This window comes from Falco punctatus (genome assembly GCF_963210335.1).
Source record: "Falco punctatus genome assembly, chromosome: 9".
Taxonomy (NCBI): Eukaryota; Metazoa; Chordata; class Aves; order Falconiformes; family Falconidae; genus Falco; species Falco punctatus.
Window position 1 is genome coordinate 29,045,391 of NC_137589.1, and position 12,843 is coordinate 29,058,233.

A 12,843-nucleotide genomic window follows, 5' to 3' on the forward strand; every position below is an offset into this window, starting at 1 on the left:
TCCGCCGCGAGGGGCCTCGCCGGGCACCGTCTCCCGGCGGCGGGGCCCGCCGCCCCGCCCGTCCCGTCGGGGTGTCCCGCAGGCCCCGCTCTCAGGGCCGTTGGGGGCGCCTCCCCCGGCCTTGGGGCAGCCGGTGCTGGCGGCGCCCCGCCGAAGGGCTCGGGGTGTGTGTGTGCAGCCCGCTTTGCCTTCCGCGGGGCGGCGGGCCCGGGCTGTGTCAGGGCCCCTGGCTGCCCACCCTTGCCGGCGTGAGGCCTGGCCGCCCCCTGGAGCCTTGGGAGCAGTTTCTACAAGTCTGTTGCCTCGGGAGTGGCTCTTTCCCTCGCCCGCCCGCCCGCAGTGCTGCCGTTACCGGTAACCGCGCTGGGCGAGCCTGTGGCGGCGGGCTGGGGTCGCCCGGCCCCTCGGCTGTGCCGGTGCAGCTGCTTCTGGGCCACTGCGCCCACTGGCTGCTTGAACGGTCAGGGTTCAAGATAACTCCTTCCAGAAAAAGAGTGAGCAGGGCATATTCTTTGATCGTTGATAATTCTGGTCATCTGCTCTGCCTCGTGGTCCCACGAGTGCTTGTATCGGTAAAGCAAAGGGAGGCAGCAAACAATGGGAAGGGAGCGGGAACTTGTGGATATGGTGCTGAAGGCAGAGGCAGCTCGCTACATAGGGAAGCTTGCAGCCTCTGTTAAAACCCTGTTGCATGCATCACTGCAAGAAAGTTTGCTCTTAAGCAGAGACTGTAATCTGAGTGTATTATGAGAGCCAATTAGGGCTGAGCAGGTGGGTGGAATATGCAAAGCAATAAGATAATTTGGATCGTTGCGATATGTGGTGATTGCAGTTCACCAGCTGTTTGGGCTCTAGTAGGAAGTGTGACAAAAATTGGTAAGAGGAATTGCAGTAGGGGAAAACGAACATCGGTTTGGTTGTCCAAAAATAATAGCGTAATCCCCTGTCTGTGTCACTAAGGGCACTTTTTGCTGTGTGCAAAGAGACTCTGCAGGCGGGGTATATACCATAAAAATGTTAAACAGTTGTTGGCTGGCATGCACAAAAGAAATGGGCTTTAATGAGCTGCTAGGTAAGCATTCATCTGCTCACCACCCCTGCTAACACACCAGGCAGCCACGCAGACATCTCTCAGGAGGGGAAGGGTCGGCCTCTGCTGCTCAGAGTTGCTGAGTTACTGTATTCTGGCTCCCTGGTGGTTGGTTTGGTTTTTTGTAGGGTTTTTTTTTTTGGTTTGTTTTGTTTTAGGACTTACACCTTTTCATGTTTGTGTTTTTCCTCCTGAGTGCTTGTGCTAGTAATGGCCCGTATCTCAAAAATGTTACCTCTCTGAAGTTTAGCCTTGCTTATCTTGGTGTGGCTCTGCTGTGCAGCTTCTTAAAACATAGCAGCTTCCTCAGAAGTTGGGGCCAAGGTCATGTAGCTGTGCTGTATTCAGTATGGGCCTTGGATCCACACCAACAGCTGAAGCTATGGGAAAGGAGCAGGGGAAGGTTACAGGGAGAGTGTTTTTCTTCAGAAGGAAGACCTCTGAAAAGGTCTTCGAGTGGCATGAGCTTTTAGGTGGGAGTATGGAGGCAGTGTGGCGTATTTAATAGCAAAACAGGATTCTGAAGGGCTTGAGAAGTGAAAACCCAAAGAGACTTTCTGACATGAGAGAGCTGGGCATTGTGGCCAGGAATGTGGCCAGGAAGTGTGATGAAATGAAAAAGATTATTTGGAAAAATGGTGTGAACAGATGGAGGGGGAAGCACGTGAAACTTGTCTAGATGGACTTGAGAGGAAGAAGCTTAACTAGTTGATGGTGTGAAGTTGATGGATTCAGTGTTATTTTGACTGGACAGAGAGAAATGAAAGCCAGTTGTGGATGAAGTGTTAAAAATGTAGCTTGGTTATTATTCTTTTATATCATCGCTAAATCAGGCCTAGTGGAGGGTAGATTGTGGCTGTATCTGTATTAGGAAGCTGCTTTTCCTGTTTTTCAAGGGGGGGAAAAGTAGGTCAGTAGTGGTGTAACTTTAGATAGGACTATGTAGAAGCACATAGACTGGTCCTGCTCTGAGCAGGATGGAAGGACTTGTTAGTAAAAATGCCTATACTGGGACTGTGCTGGAGACTACGTTGCTTGGTATTGCAGAAAAAGAAGTAGAATCTATGTGGGTTTTTGTCATCAGCACACCCTCAGAATATGTTTCTTGTCATATGCTGCATGAAGGCATCTGGAAATTCTGCCAGATGGATCCAAGCTTGTGTGCTGTGTTACAGTTTCCCTTGGTGGGCTGGGCACCTTACAGTTGTAAAGGAAGGTACAGTCTGAGCAGTTTTTATTCCAGTGGACAATATACAAATAAAGTTTATAAAGAATGGATGAAATATAAAAGCAGCTTGGATGTACTAGCACAAACTGTAACCACCAACACAGGCTGGCAGAGAACAAGCTGCAGGAGGGCTTACAGCAGGAATTTGGTTGTGATGATTGCTAAAGCCTTGAGAAAATCTAGTCCAGCGTGTTCCTCCTCTTTCTGTTTTTGCTAGTGGTCCTGGGCATTTTAATACTGGAGCTTGAACTGGGTCAAGGCACTGTCTGTGTGTTGGGATCCATAAAGTCTTGTACTGGGTGCAGATTGTCCATTGCTTTCTGCAGAGTCATCATGTGGATTAAGTGCAGGGTTTTCCTGGAACTTCACTGAAGAGTGTAATGACTACTTGGCTTATAATGTGTTGCTTTAGAAGCTATAGGCTATCTTTTAGCGGGGGTTTATCCCTATCTCTTGCATGATTGAGATAATTTTTGAGAACTTTCCTTTAGACCTGAGGTAATATACCTGCTAAATATGTGGAAAGGCAAGGTGTGATCACAGTGTGTCCCATGTGCGTGTGGTTGGTGGTGCGGGCAATTACTAGCCTTGAAATGTTGAAACAAGTTAGTGTAATATTAGTAGCAGTAGCAGTGGCAAGGCAAGGGATATTTGATTCTAAAAGCAAAAGTATCTCAGCTCTTATTTAGAGTCTTTATAAATATTGAGGTCTAGGGCTTTGGCATTAACAAACATATAGATCACATCATTTGCACTACCTTTTTCAGATAGGGAGTAAATAGTTTGCCGAGTAAGTCAATATGTGACAATACCATTTTATGTCATCTGTTTTATTTTTATTTAGCCAAGAAGTGTTGCAGTGTATTTTTTTGAGGGGTCTACAGTAGAAAAAAAATACACTTATTCATATTTGGTTGTATGTGGGGGTTGTGTACAGGCAATTGTAATCTTGAAAACTTTCAGGTTTATCAGAGGCAATTAAATGCAAAATACAGTGCTTGATGGGCTGCATGCAAGATTACAGAAGTCACAAGTTTTAGATCCTGATGTCATTATAATGTAGATGTTCATTAGTGTTATGTTCTCTACAGCAGTATTTTTGCTATTATAATATGATCTATGGAATAAGAAGTAGTCTGTATGAGAGCAGACTGACAATGTGGAGCAACCACAATTTTCAGTGTACACAAGTCTGAGTAAACCTCAGACTCAAAATGTCAGGTTCATTTTTCCTGTGGATATTCTAATGCAAAGCTAACAGAGATGTGTTCATCAGAATGTCGCATGTTTGTGTGGAATGTCTGCTATGAGTTCTGGAATGAAATGGATGGCTGGATGTGCTCATCCCTTTCTTCCTGACTGGATCAGCTGACCCTGGGGTTGACGATAGATAAAGCAAGAGTCTGCCTGAACTTCTGTCTGCCATGGCTTTTATCTTCCTGCCTTTCAGCTGCCAAGACTCGTGCTCTGTGGAGGTTTCTTTAAGTTCCAGATGAAGCATCTTGGATCTTCTGCTGCACAGCAAAGTACTTGCTGTTCTAAAAATTCACGTGCATGTGCTTCTCTTGGCCCTGAGGGGTAGTTCTCCTGCGCAGTGACTACAGCAGGATTCACTTAGCAGCATGTGTTAATGGGACTGACCTATTGACAGAATAAATTATCCATTTGAACCTAAAATGTGGAAAATGCACTGATGCTTTTTAAATGTGATGTGTTTAAAGGATAATTGTTAACTGTATTCAGTGTCATTGTTTTCATAAGCTGTCATGTCATCCTGATAATTTGACACCTCTACAACTTATTTATAAATGTTTTGTGCATTTAACTGTTGTTTTCTGCAGCTGCCTAGGTCCCCATTAGCAAAATGCAGTTTCCTGTTTCTGTCTTTATGATATCTAGAAAATGCAACTGCATAAAGTGAAAAGAAAAAGCCATTTGTACAGCTGGATCATCATAGGTCGTGAAACAACCACAGCCTAGTAAAGTATTGGCATGAAAGGTGACTTTTGCTTTTCTCCCCTTGCTCCTCCATATGCTCATTTGTAGAATAACAAATTATAAACAAGAACACTATTTAATCCTTGCCTCTAGCAGTCTTCTTTGTACATGCTCTGTACAGCTTCGGTTGAGAGAATATGAATCCCGAGTCCCATTTTGACAGAGACTAGATATTTCACATGATCATACAATCCCTCTGATGCTCACCCAGCATCAAGCCTTTGTGTTTTGTGGGATTTAGATTTTTCTATCTTTCTGGAAATGTAGGAAAAGTGTTAAAATGCAGCTCTCAACATCCAGGGACTAAGCAGAGCATATTGATCCTCTGCCATTCACTTACACATTTGATGTGAGAATGCTGACCTATAAGCACTGAGAGTTAATTTATTAGTTTTGACATTGGGATTCGTTAGCTGTAATTCAATTAGAAGCACGCTGATGGATGTGTTTATATGCTGGGGCTGGCAGCTGCTTTAGGTTCAGAAACTTACAATTCTAGTTTAGAAATTGTTTTGTGCAATCTTGGGTAAGATTTGTATTGCTGGGCTAAAAGTGACACCGTTCTTGATTTGGTTGTTAATAGATTTCTCTGTTTCTAATTACGGTTCTAATTAGAATAATGTCTTATTTCCCATGACAGTTTAAAAATAATGCAGTCTATGAAAGAGAAGCCTTCAAGATGATTGAATAATGTTTTCTTTCTCATTTGTTACAGTGAAACCTTTTTCCATTTTAATTGGATATATAGACCTACTAGGCTACAGGCATAATCTCAGTGTTTACAGAAAGTTATGGGGCAGTAGTTGCTAAGCTTGCTTCTGTCAATATGTCTTGGGGCTGTTTCCATTCTCACCCCAGCACACACAGCAGCCTTTAACCAGCCAGCTGTGCATATTCCCTGTCTAGCAGGAGGACAGAACACCTTTCCACCTTTCTATATTAATCAGCTTTTCAGGTGTAAGATCCGCTGCTCTTTGTCCTACCCTCTGCTTTCCCACCCAGCAAAGCTCCTTCCTTTCACACTTGGGGTAGGGTCTTTTGCAGCAGCATTGTTTCCCCAGGCCCAAAGGTGTTTTCATGCTGCTTTGAACTGGAAATTTATGGCTCCAGGGATGGATGTCTGAATAACTGACTCTGGGAGCCCTAGCTGAGAACATAGTTGTAGTTTAAGACAATCAAAAGCTGTCTGCAGTGGAAAGAATGTAGAAGAGATCTGGAACTGGTTATTGCTGGAACTTGTTCTTTGAGGGGAAGAAAGATCTAAACGTGCTGTGGTTGTGGAAAGGGTTCAGGCAGTCTGAAGTGGAGGGTAAATCCAAAGCTGCCTCTGTGGCTGCCAGCTCAGAAAGCTCTGGGGTCTTAGATGCTGACTGCAGTGAACTTCCCTCTCTATGTATAATTTAGCGTGGCTGATTGTAGCTACCACAAGAGCCTGCCCATGTTTCTCTGGAGCATAACTTAAGTCAAGCCTTTGCCTTAGGTATGCTGCTGCCATGTGTGTAACTACCTTTGGCGGTAGGGGAGAAAGGTTGGGAGTTCAGGGATATGAGAAGGGATGGCTTTTCCTTTCTGCTAAGTACCTCTGACAGTGCTGCAGTGATAGAGGAGGTTAGAGCAGTGCTAAAGCTGCGATGCTTGCCAGAAAAATCTGTGATTGCAGATGAATGTGTATTTGCAAGGTCAGAGTGGTGATGTGCTTTGTAGCATCAGACATGAGGTTGAGAGTACATGGCAAGTCATGCATTCTGATTCTGAGCCCCTGGAATGAGTTGATGGTCACAGAAAGTTCAGGACTACAGCTATGGCTGTTACTTTTTTGTAACAGCTTATTTTTCAATAATGATACTTCCTTTTTTTTTTTTCTTAATAGGATAACCAGTAAGCATGGGACACTAATTAATTATAATAAAACCTCTTGGTGTTTCTAGAAAACCCTTTGCTGTCATATGGATCAGCAAGTCAGTCTGCTTTAAAAAAAAAAAAAAAATCCCTGCAAAGCTCTCTGCGGTGTTCCTCCATCCTCCTCCCAAAACTGAACCACATGTGATGATTTTGAGGCTGGGGTTCTTCTCTGGCTTGATTTGTTGAGCAGCTGACACAGCTGAGGGATGTTAGGGTGCAGATGCAGGGATGAGCAAAGGTGGCAGGAGCGCTTTAGGAAGGCTTTGCAGCCAAATGTTTCCTGGTGTTGGATGCCACCTCAGTGAAAAAGCAGAATTTGAAGTGCTTTGGTAGGCAGCAGATTAAACAGATTAGAGAAGACTTTTCAAACAGTTTCAGGAGCTTTTTGTCACAAGATGTCCTAGAGGCTTGACCAGTGTCAGAAAGAACTGGGTATCCATTTGAGAACAAGTATCACAGTTCATACCATGAGTTTAAAAAATGCCTACTTTTCTGGATGTAAACAGCATTGGTCTGGATCAGGAATCAGTTTCTAGCAGAGAAAAATTAAGAAAACTTATCTATAAGGAGCTTATTCTATATCTGCCTGTGTCTGGACTTCTGCATCTCTCTTTGAAACGAAATATAGGACTAGATGGGACCTTTGATCTGATTTCTTATGTGGTATAGTTATCAAAGCCCCTACTTGAAGATTGTGAGAGACTGTTGGTATTTCAGTGCAGTAAAAAAGCCTTTCATGGTTGAGGCAGGCCAGATATACCTTGAACAAAAGTTCAAATTTTTTTGTCTATTCCTGCCTTCAGGGTGTACAGCATGGCCCAAACAGAGAAGAAAGGTGGGCTGCTCCGGAAATCTTCAGCCTCTAAGAAGCCATTGAAGGAGAAAGTTGTGTTGATGTATGATGAGATTTTCACGGTAAGGACTTTAGCATGTCTTCTTTCTAAATTGTTGCATTAAATTGTCTCTGTTTTGTTTGTGCTGAAGGCTCTGCATTGTGGATCCTTTTCCCAAGGTAAGGACTGCACAGCGCAGGCACAGTCTTCAGGCTCTCCTACTGTCTTGCAGAGCTCTCTGTATTCTGCTCTCTTCTTTAATGTCACCCTGTTCTGTTGTCTGCCAGGACCATACATGATCTACAGGAAGTCAGAGGTTTTCAGGTATTTCTCAAAAAATAATCCAGAAAAAACCCAGAGGTATTCCAATTGAGAGCTGCTTCAGTTTGTCCTTCTGTTTCTGGGAATCTGTGTAGACAGAATTCTATACTGTGAGACCATGTGGTCATCCAGTGGGATGATGCTGACTGAGCTACTGGTGGTAATGATTTTCGTAAAATTCTGCCTGAATGATTTCTTCTTGTTTGCTCTCATGGCTGTTCCTTTTCCTTTCAGACAGAGGACCCCAGTAAATGCAACCCTAGGTTTTGGGAGGAGCTGTTTCTCATGAAGGTAATGGGGGTTCAACAGCCTCTGGTTTGATGCTGCTGCTCTGCCCACTAAGTGGCAGACTGTCAGTGTGAGGATTTGTGTTTCTAAGGTGTCAGTGGTTGTATAACATGCATGAACTGCTTCTTAACCTGACAGGTCAACTTGGAATATCTAGAAGGCAAGCTGGAGGCTTTGGATGGGGAAGAGTTAATGAAGATAAAAGATAACATCAACTGCTTGTTTCAGCACTGCATCCAGGCACTGGGTGAGGAGCACCCAATCAGAGTGGTCAATGCATTACAGGTACCACGATGAGAGTTAGGTTGCTTCTGATGCAGCAGTATATTTTCTGCTGGTATCAAACATTTTGTGCTCGTGTCTTTGCTTATGAGCAAAAGTGGTGTCTACAGAGCAGTTGCTACTTACTGTCTGTGAAGGTTACAAACATTCATAGTCTTTTTAGTCTTTGAAGAACAGTAGCTTGTTTCAGAATTCCAGAGGATCTTGTGATGCAGGATGAAGCAGGTGGCAATGGGGGGGACAAGAGGGGCTTGTTAGCACTGCAGGCTATCAGTCTGGGGGCTCAAGAGTACTCTGTGTAGCTTTGTCTTTATTGTACTTTCGCCTGTTCTCCCTCATTTCAGCCTCCTTTTTGAATGTCCATATGGGTCAAAAATGAAATAAAACTCTGGAGAAGTTAGTGTGAAATTTATGCAGAGGACACTCCCTGCTGGACATCTGGAAGCTGTGAAGAATTGTCACTCAGAATTAATAGCTGTTTTCCTGCAGGTTGCTCCTTACCAAAGCTGTGCTGTCCCATGTCTTATGCGGGAGACTCCCCTCCTCAGTCTTGATGTTTGATGTTATTAGTTCACCAGCTGATCTTACAGTTTGGTGAGCACATCTGTTTCAGCTTCTCTCAGCTGTAGGAATACAGGATATGAATTCCAACTTTGGTGAAGTCATCTGTAGGAGACATTGGACAGACAGTAAGCTGGGAAAAGTTGATTTAAACCAGAAAATTTACATTTCTGAGGTACAATCTTGCATTTTTTAATGATTTTTAATTTTTTTAAAAATTAATTTGAAAGGGTGCTATTATATACTGTATCTATAGCTACATAGTTTAGCCCAGCCCTGAATTCCCAAACTTGTATTCAGACTCTTGGCAAAAGTTAGGTAAGGGCTCAAGTCTACAATCCTGCTATGTGAGAGTTTAAATGGGAAGCAGGTAACACATCCTGAGCTTGAGTTGGGAGAGCATTCCCTTAATCAGGCTGTGCTCATGTGGAAAGTGATCCTGAAGATAAAACTTACTTAACCAGTCTTTTCTGAAGAATGGCCATGGTGACCAAAGGTTTGTGTAGCCCAGTATCGTCTCTGACAGCAACAAAAAAAAGGATATCTGCCTTACACTTTTGTTTCTGATGGTTCTAGAGATCTGCTGATTCCTTGAAGCCTGCTTGTCTCCAGCTTTACATCTTCTGTAATGCATTACTTCTCACAGATTAATTTAAGCTGGAGTCTAAAACTGCAGTGGTTATATTCCTGCTCGTTCTCATCTGCGCAGACCTGAAAGATGCCTGATGACAAACGTCATCCCAGACATTTCCCTCTCTTGGGGCAAGTGAGACATTTGCTGTCCATAAATTTTCCAGAGCGTCTGCTGGATGCATATTGTGCGGGTACCTATATTTTGCCAGTGATCTCCAAGAACTTGTTTTGAATCAGTAATCCAGTGCCTGCAACAAGAAATGTGAAGGTGTTTACATTTAGTGGAAAGGTTCTTAAAGCCCCTGAGATAGTTAGGAAAACTTAAGCTGCCTAATAGCCTTGGAGACATTTTTTCCTCTTTATTTTTAGTTTTTTGACAAAGAGACAGTTTATTGGTCAGACTTAGTTTAGCAGTGTGGTAACCAAACAGAAATCTGTGCTCTCTAGAGCAAAAGCATCTGCTGTATGGACAGGCATAATGTGATAAACCATGTTGTATATTTTGGCATGCTTGAAATATGAAATTAGTTTGGAAAACTCTTGAAGCATGTCTGTCCATATATTGGACACTGCTTCTGCCTTGCAATTTCCTGATCAATATTTTTGGCTTTAAAGCCACACTTAGATTTTCAAAGATTGTGGTCCTGTCTGGTACAAACTGGGTCTGCACAGAAGACGCAGTAAGATTACCTTGCCCTAGAGTGCTGTAAAATGAAGGGGTGAACAAACAGGAAAAGTAGGGACATATATTCTCTAATTTTTTTGAGTTTTCAGCATCCAAGATCCTGCAACAACAAAGGTGGAGGAGAGGTCAGACAAAATGTATGTCTGACTTCCAGGCTGTCGGTATTCATTTAAATATCTTTGTTTTGCCGGTGGTAGGAGAGGGTCTTAGGGTGGGTTTTGCTATTCAGTTGTAGGTGTTGCCTTACATCTTACCCTCTGATCCTTTTGTTTTGCAGACTTTGTGTGCATTAATTCGGGGTGTCCATCAGAAGAACAAATCCACTTCTGGGTTTGACATCATCAACATGCTTGTGGGTTTTGATAAGGCAGAGCTATGTATGAAGGTGAGGCCCTGGCATTGTAGAGAAGCAGTCTGCACAGCAGCTGTGTTGCAGGGGCAGTGATTTGTAGACAGATGTGTCTACAAAGGTGCAGCTTTTGGGTGAAATAGTCCAGCAACTTAATAAAAGAGCTGTCCTGAAGGTCTTTACCTGCTAGCAGCACAAAGACACTTAGGGTCTCTATTGTCAGTAATATAAACAGAGCACTTTATTTTCCTTTAGTTCCATGCTGTGCAGTCACTATAATAAGGAAATCTCAAGGCCAGAAAAGGCTGTATCAGGTCATTAGTACCTAGTATTGAACCTCATACCTTTTGCTTAATTTTTAGCTGATGGTCATATCCTGTGTTCTTATTTCCATCAGCACATGTACTGTTTTAAACTTGTTTGATGCTCTTCATTGTAAAGATGTTGAGTTTTCAGAAATGCCAAAGTAATCTGTGACAAAGCTGCATTCCTGTTGTGTACAAACAGAAGTACATTTGGGGAAAATAGGCAAGTTACTACTAAATATCAGAACTACATTATTCCTTTAAGAATAACTGTATTACCTGTAGCAGTGTTTGGAAACAATTACTTAAGAGTATCTGTCAAGCAGCTATATAGTACTTAATTTTTAATCATAACTAATATATGTACTATTAAATTGGAGGTGCATTGCTTACAAAAAATCTCTTGGTGCCTTAAGTAAAATAGCAAAAAGCAAGGTCATATTTGTAGAACGCAGAATTACTTTGTGAATAAAATTTATTGTTATGTGTATAGAACAATCTTTCATGCATTTGGAGAAGACTCTTGGAAAATGATCATGATGTTATGACTACAGTCATTAAAATACAGTTAACACAAAACAATGCTGAAAACCAATGGTGTGAATATGGTCTATGTAACAGTAGTAATGGCTCAGTTACTGATTCTGGAAGAACATGGCTTTATATTGGTGCTCTTGTATTTGAATCTTCATAAAAGCTTTTTATAACAAACATTTCAATTAATATTAAATTTTACTTTAAAATAATGTGATTGTTCATCTTTAGAATCTGATGGAGAGCTTGGACTCGCTGCTATGTGCAGAAGGTTCTGAAAGCCTCAAAAGCTTGTGTCTGAAGCTACTTCTCTGCTTGGTGACGGTAAATAAATACCAGCTATATAATAACTTAAAGGCTTATATGGGCCACATCTTGTGGGATGGAACTGTCTCAAAACTTGAGCAGAATGCTGCAGCATGAAGCTTAAAAAGGGGAAAGAAATTGTGAATGAGAACAAGGGTCAGCCCAGAATATGCATCGTTGCTGTAAGCACAATGGCAATACAGACTAGCAGACTGTTTTCACCTCCCAAGATAGGTTTCAGCTGGGGAAAAGGGAGAAACACAGGAGGAAGCATCAATTGGATTCATAGGTGGATGGTTTTTTTTTTAGGAAAAAAGATTTTAAAGAAGTCTCAGAAAAATGGAAAAGGAGCAGAGGAGAGGGGTTGAGGAAAGACAGGAAGCGTGGAGTAGACTAGTGGTGAGGACTTGAGGAATGAGGAAGCTGGAACAAATGACTGCTCATAATCTCTTGGAGATGGTCAACTGTGAACTATTTTGGCTGCAATGAGAGAGAGTGTGTGGGAGGTCTTCGCTGCCCTGTTCGTGATGCGAAAGCACTCAGTGGAGCATATGTGCCCTGTTTTTTCTCTGCCTCCTGTGTAGCAGCCTGCTTCAGCTGCTGATGGCTGTTGTTATGCAGCTGTGTAAAATATCAGTCTGTGGAGGAAGGAGGGGAGCTCTTAGTACGTGGGTCATGCTTTTTGCCAGAGAGAGGGGTGGGAGGCAGGACAGATTTCTTTTACTTCATGTCTAGCTTAGCCAGCAAGTCAAGGTATGACTAGCAGTGAAGTGTGAGATTCTGGATAAATGTGTCCATCTGCTAGTAGAACTCTTCTGTTCCCACTGTGTGCCAGAGGCAGCTACAGCATCATGGGAGGCTTTGGGTGAGATTTTAAAACTTGTGTTTGTACTCAGGTGACAGATAACATTAGCCAGAACACCATTCTGGAGTATGTGATGATTAACAGCATATTTGAAGCTATATTACAGGTAAGGGTTTTTCCTTCTACTGTAGGGGCTCTTCCATAGTGGGATCTTTCAGTGATATATTTTCTTTTCAGCTTTTACAACGCAGCTTAGCTGACTGGCACTGTGTGTTGCTTCCATTCATAGCTCAGTCATAGATTTTATTTTATTTTTTTAATGCTGTCTCCTCCTTACTCCAGTCTGCTTTTTTTAGTCACTACTGAGTGTTTAAAGTATTTGCACTGGAGACATTTGTGCATAGATAGAAGCTGAACAGATTTCTATGCTAATTTCACGAAGAATTCTTGTATTGGAGGAACTTTTTCCAAAAGACAGTCTGGATATATTGAGTTTTTTTCTGCTCTTGGATAAATCATACTTTTTAGAAGTGGAACTGGGCTTGGGGGAGCCCAGAAAACTTGCACAGACAATGTTGGTGATGCACTGAGGTGCTGTCCACGGCTATTGAGAAATATATTTGCCCTTTAAGCCCAGCAAGCCTGTGTGCATTCTCTCTGTGATATACAGGCTTCTCTGTGTGTAGAACTTCTTGGAAGCACTGACACTCCCTCAATCTTAAA

The 12,843-nt window shown here is 42.6% G+C and overlaps 1 protein-coding gene across 5 annotated transcripts in view; it reads left to right on the top strand.

Moving 5' to 3' along the window:
- Nucleotides 1-12,843, top strand: part of ARMH3 (armadillo like helical domain containing 3) — a 129,898-nt gene that overhangs the window by 305 nt on the left and 116,750 nt on the right. For 3 of the 5 annotated variants that reach the window (XM_080402386.1, XM_080402388.1, XM_080402389.1), the window contains exons 2-7: nt 7,022-7,133; nt 7,607-7,663; nt 7,799-7,945; nt 10,099-10,206; nt 11,241-11,333; nt 12,212-12,286. In XM_080402386.1, coding sequence (XP_080258512.1) covers nt 7,032-7,133; nt 7,607-7,663; nt 7,799-7,945; nt 10,099-10,206; nt 11,241-11,333; nt 12,212-12,286 — 582 coding nt within the window. In that variant the 5' untranslated portion in view covers nt 7,022-7,031. Of the gene's footprint in view, nt 1-393; nt 4,318-7,021; nt 7,134-7,606; nt 7,664-7,798; nt 7,946-8,001; nt 8,679-10,098; nt 10,207-11,240; nt 11,334-12,211; nt 12,287-12,843 lie in introns of those variants that run through there. The other 2 variants (XM_080402387.1, XM_080402390.1) reach the window with 2 other exon arrangements.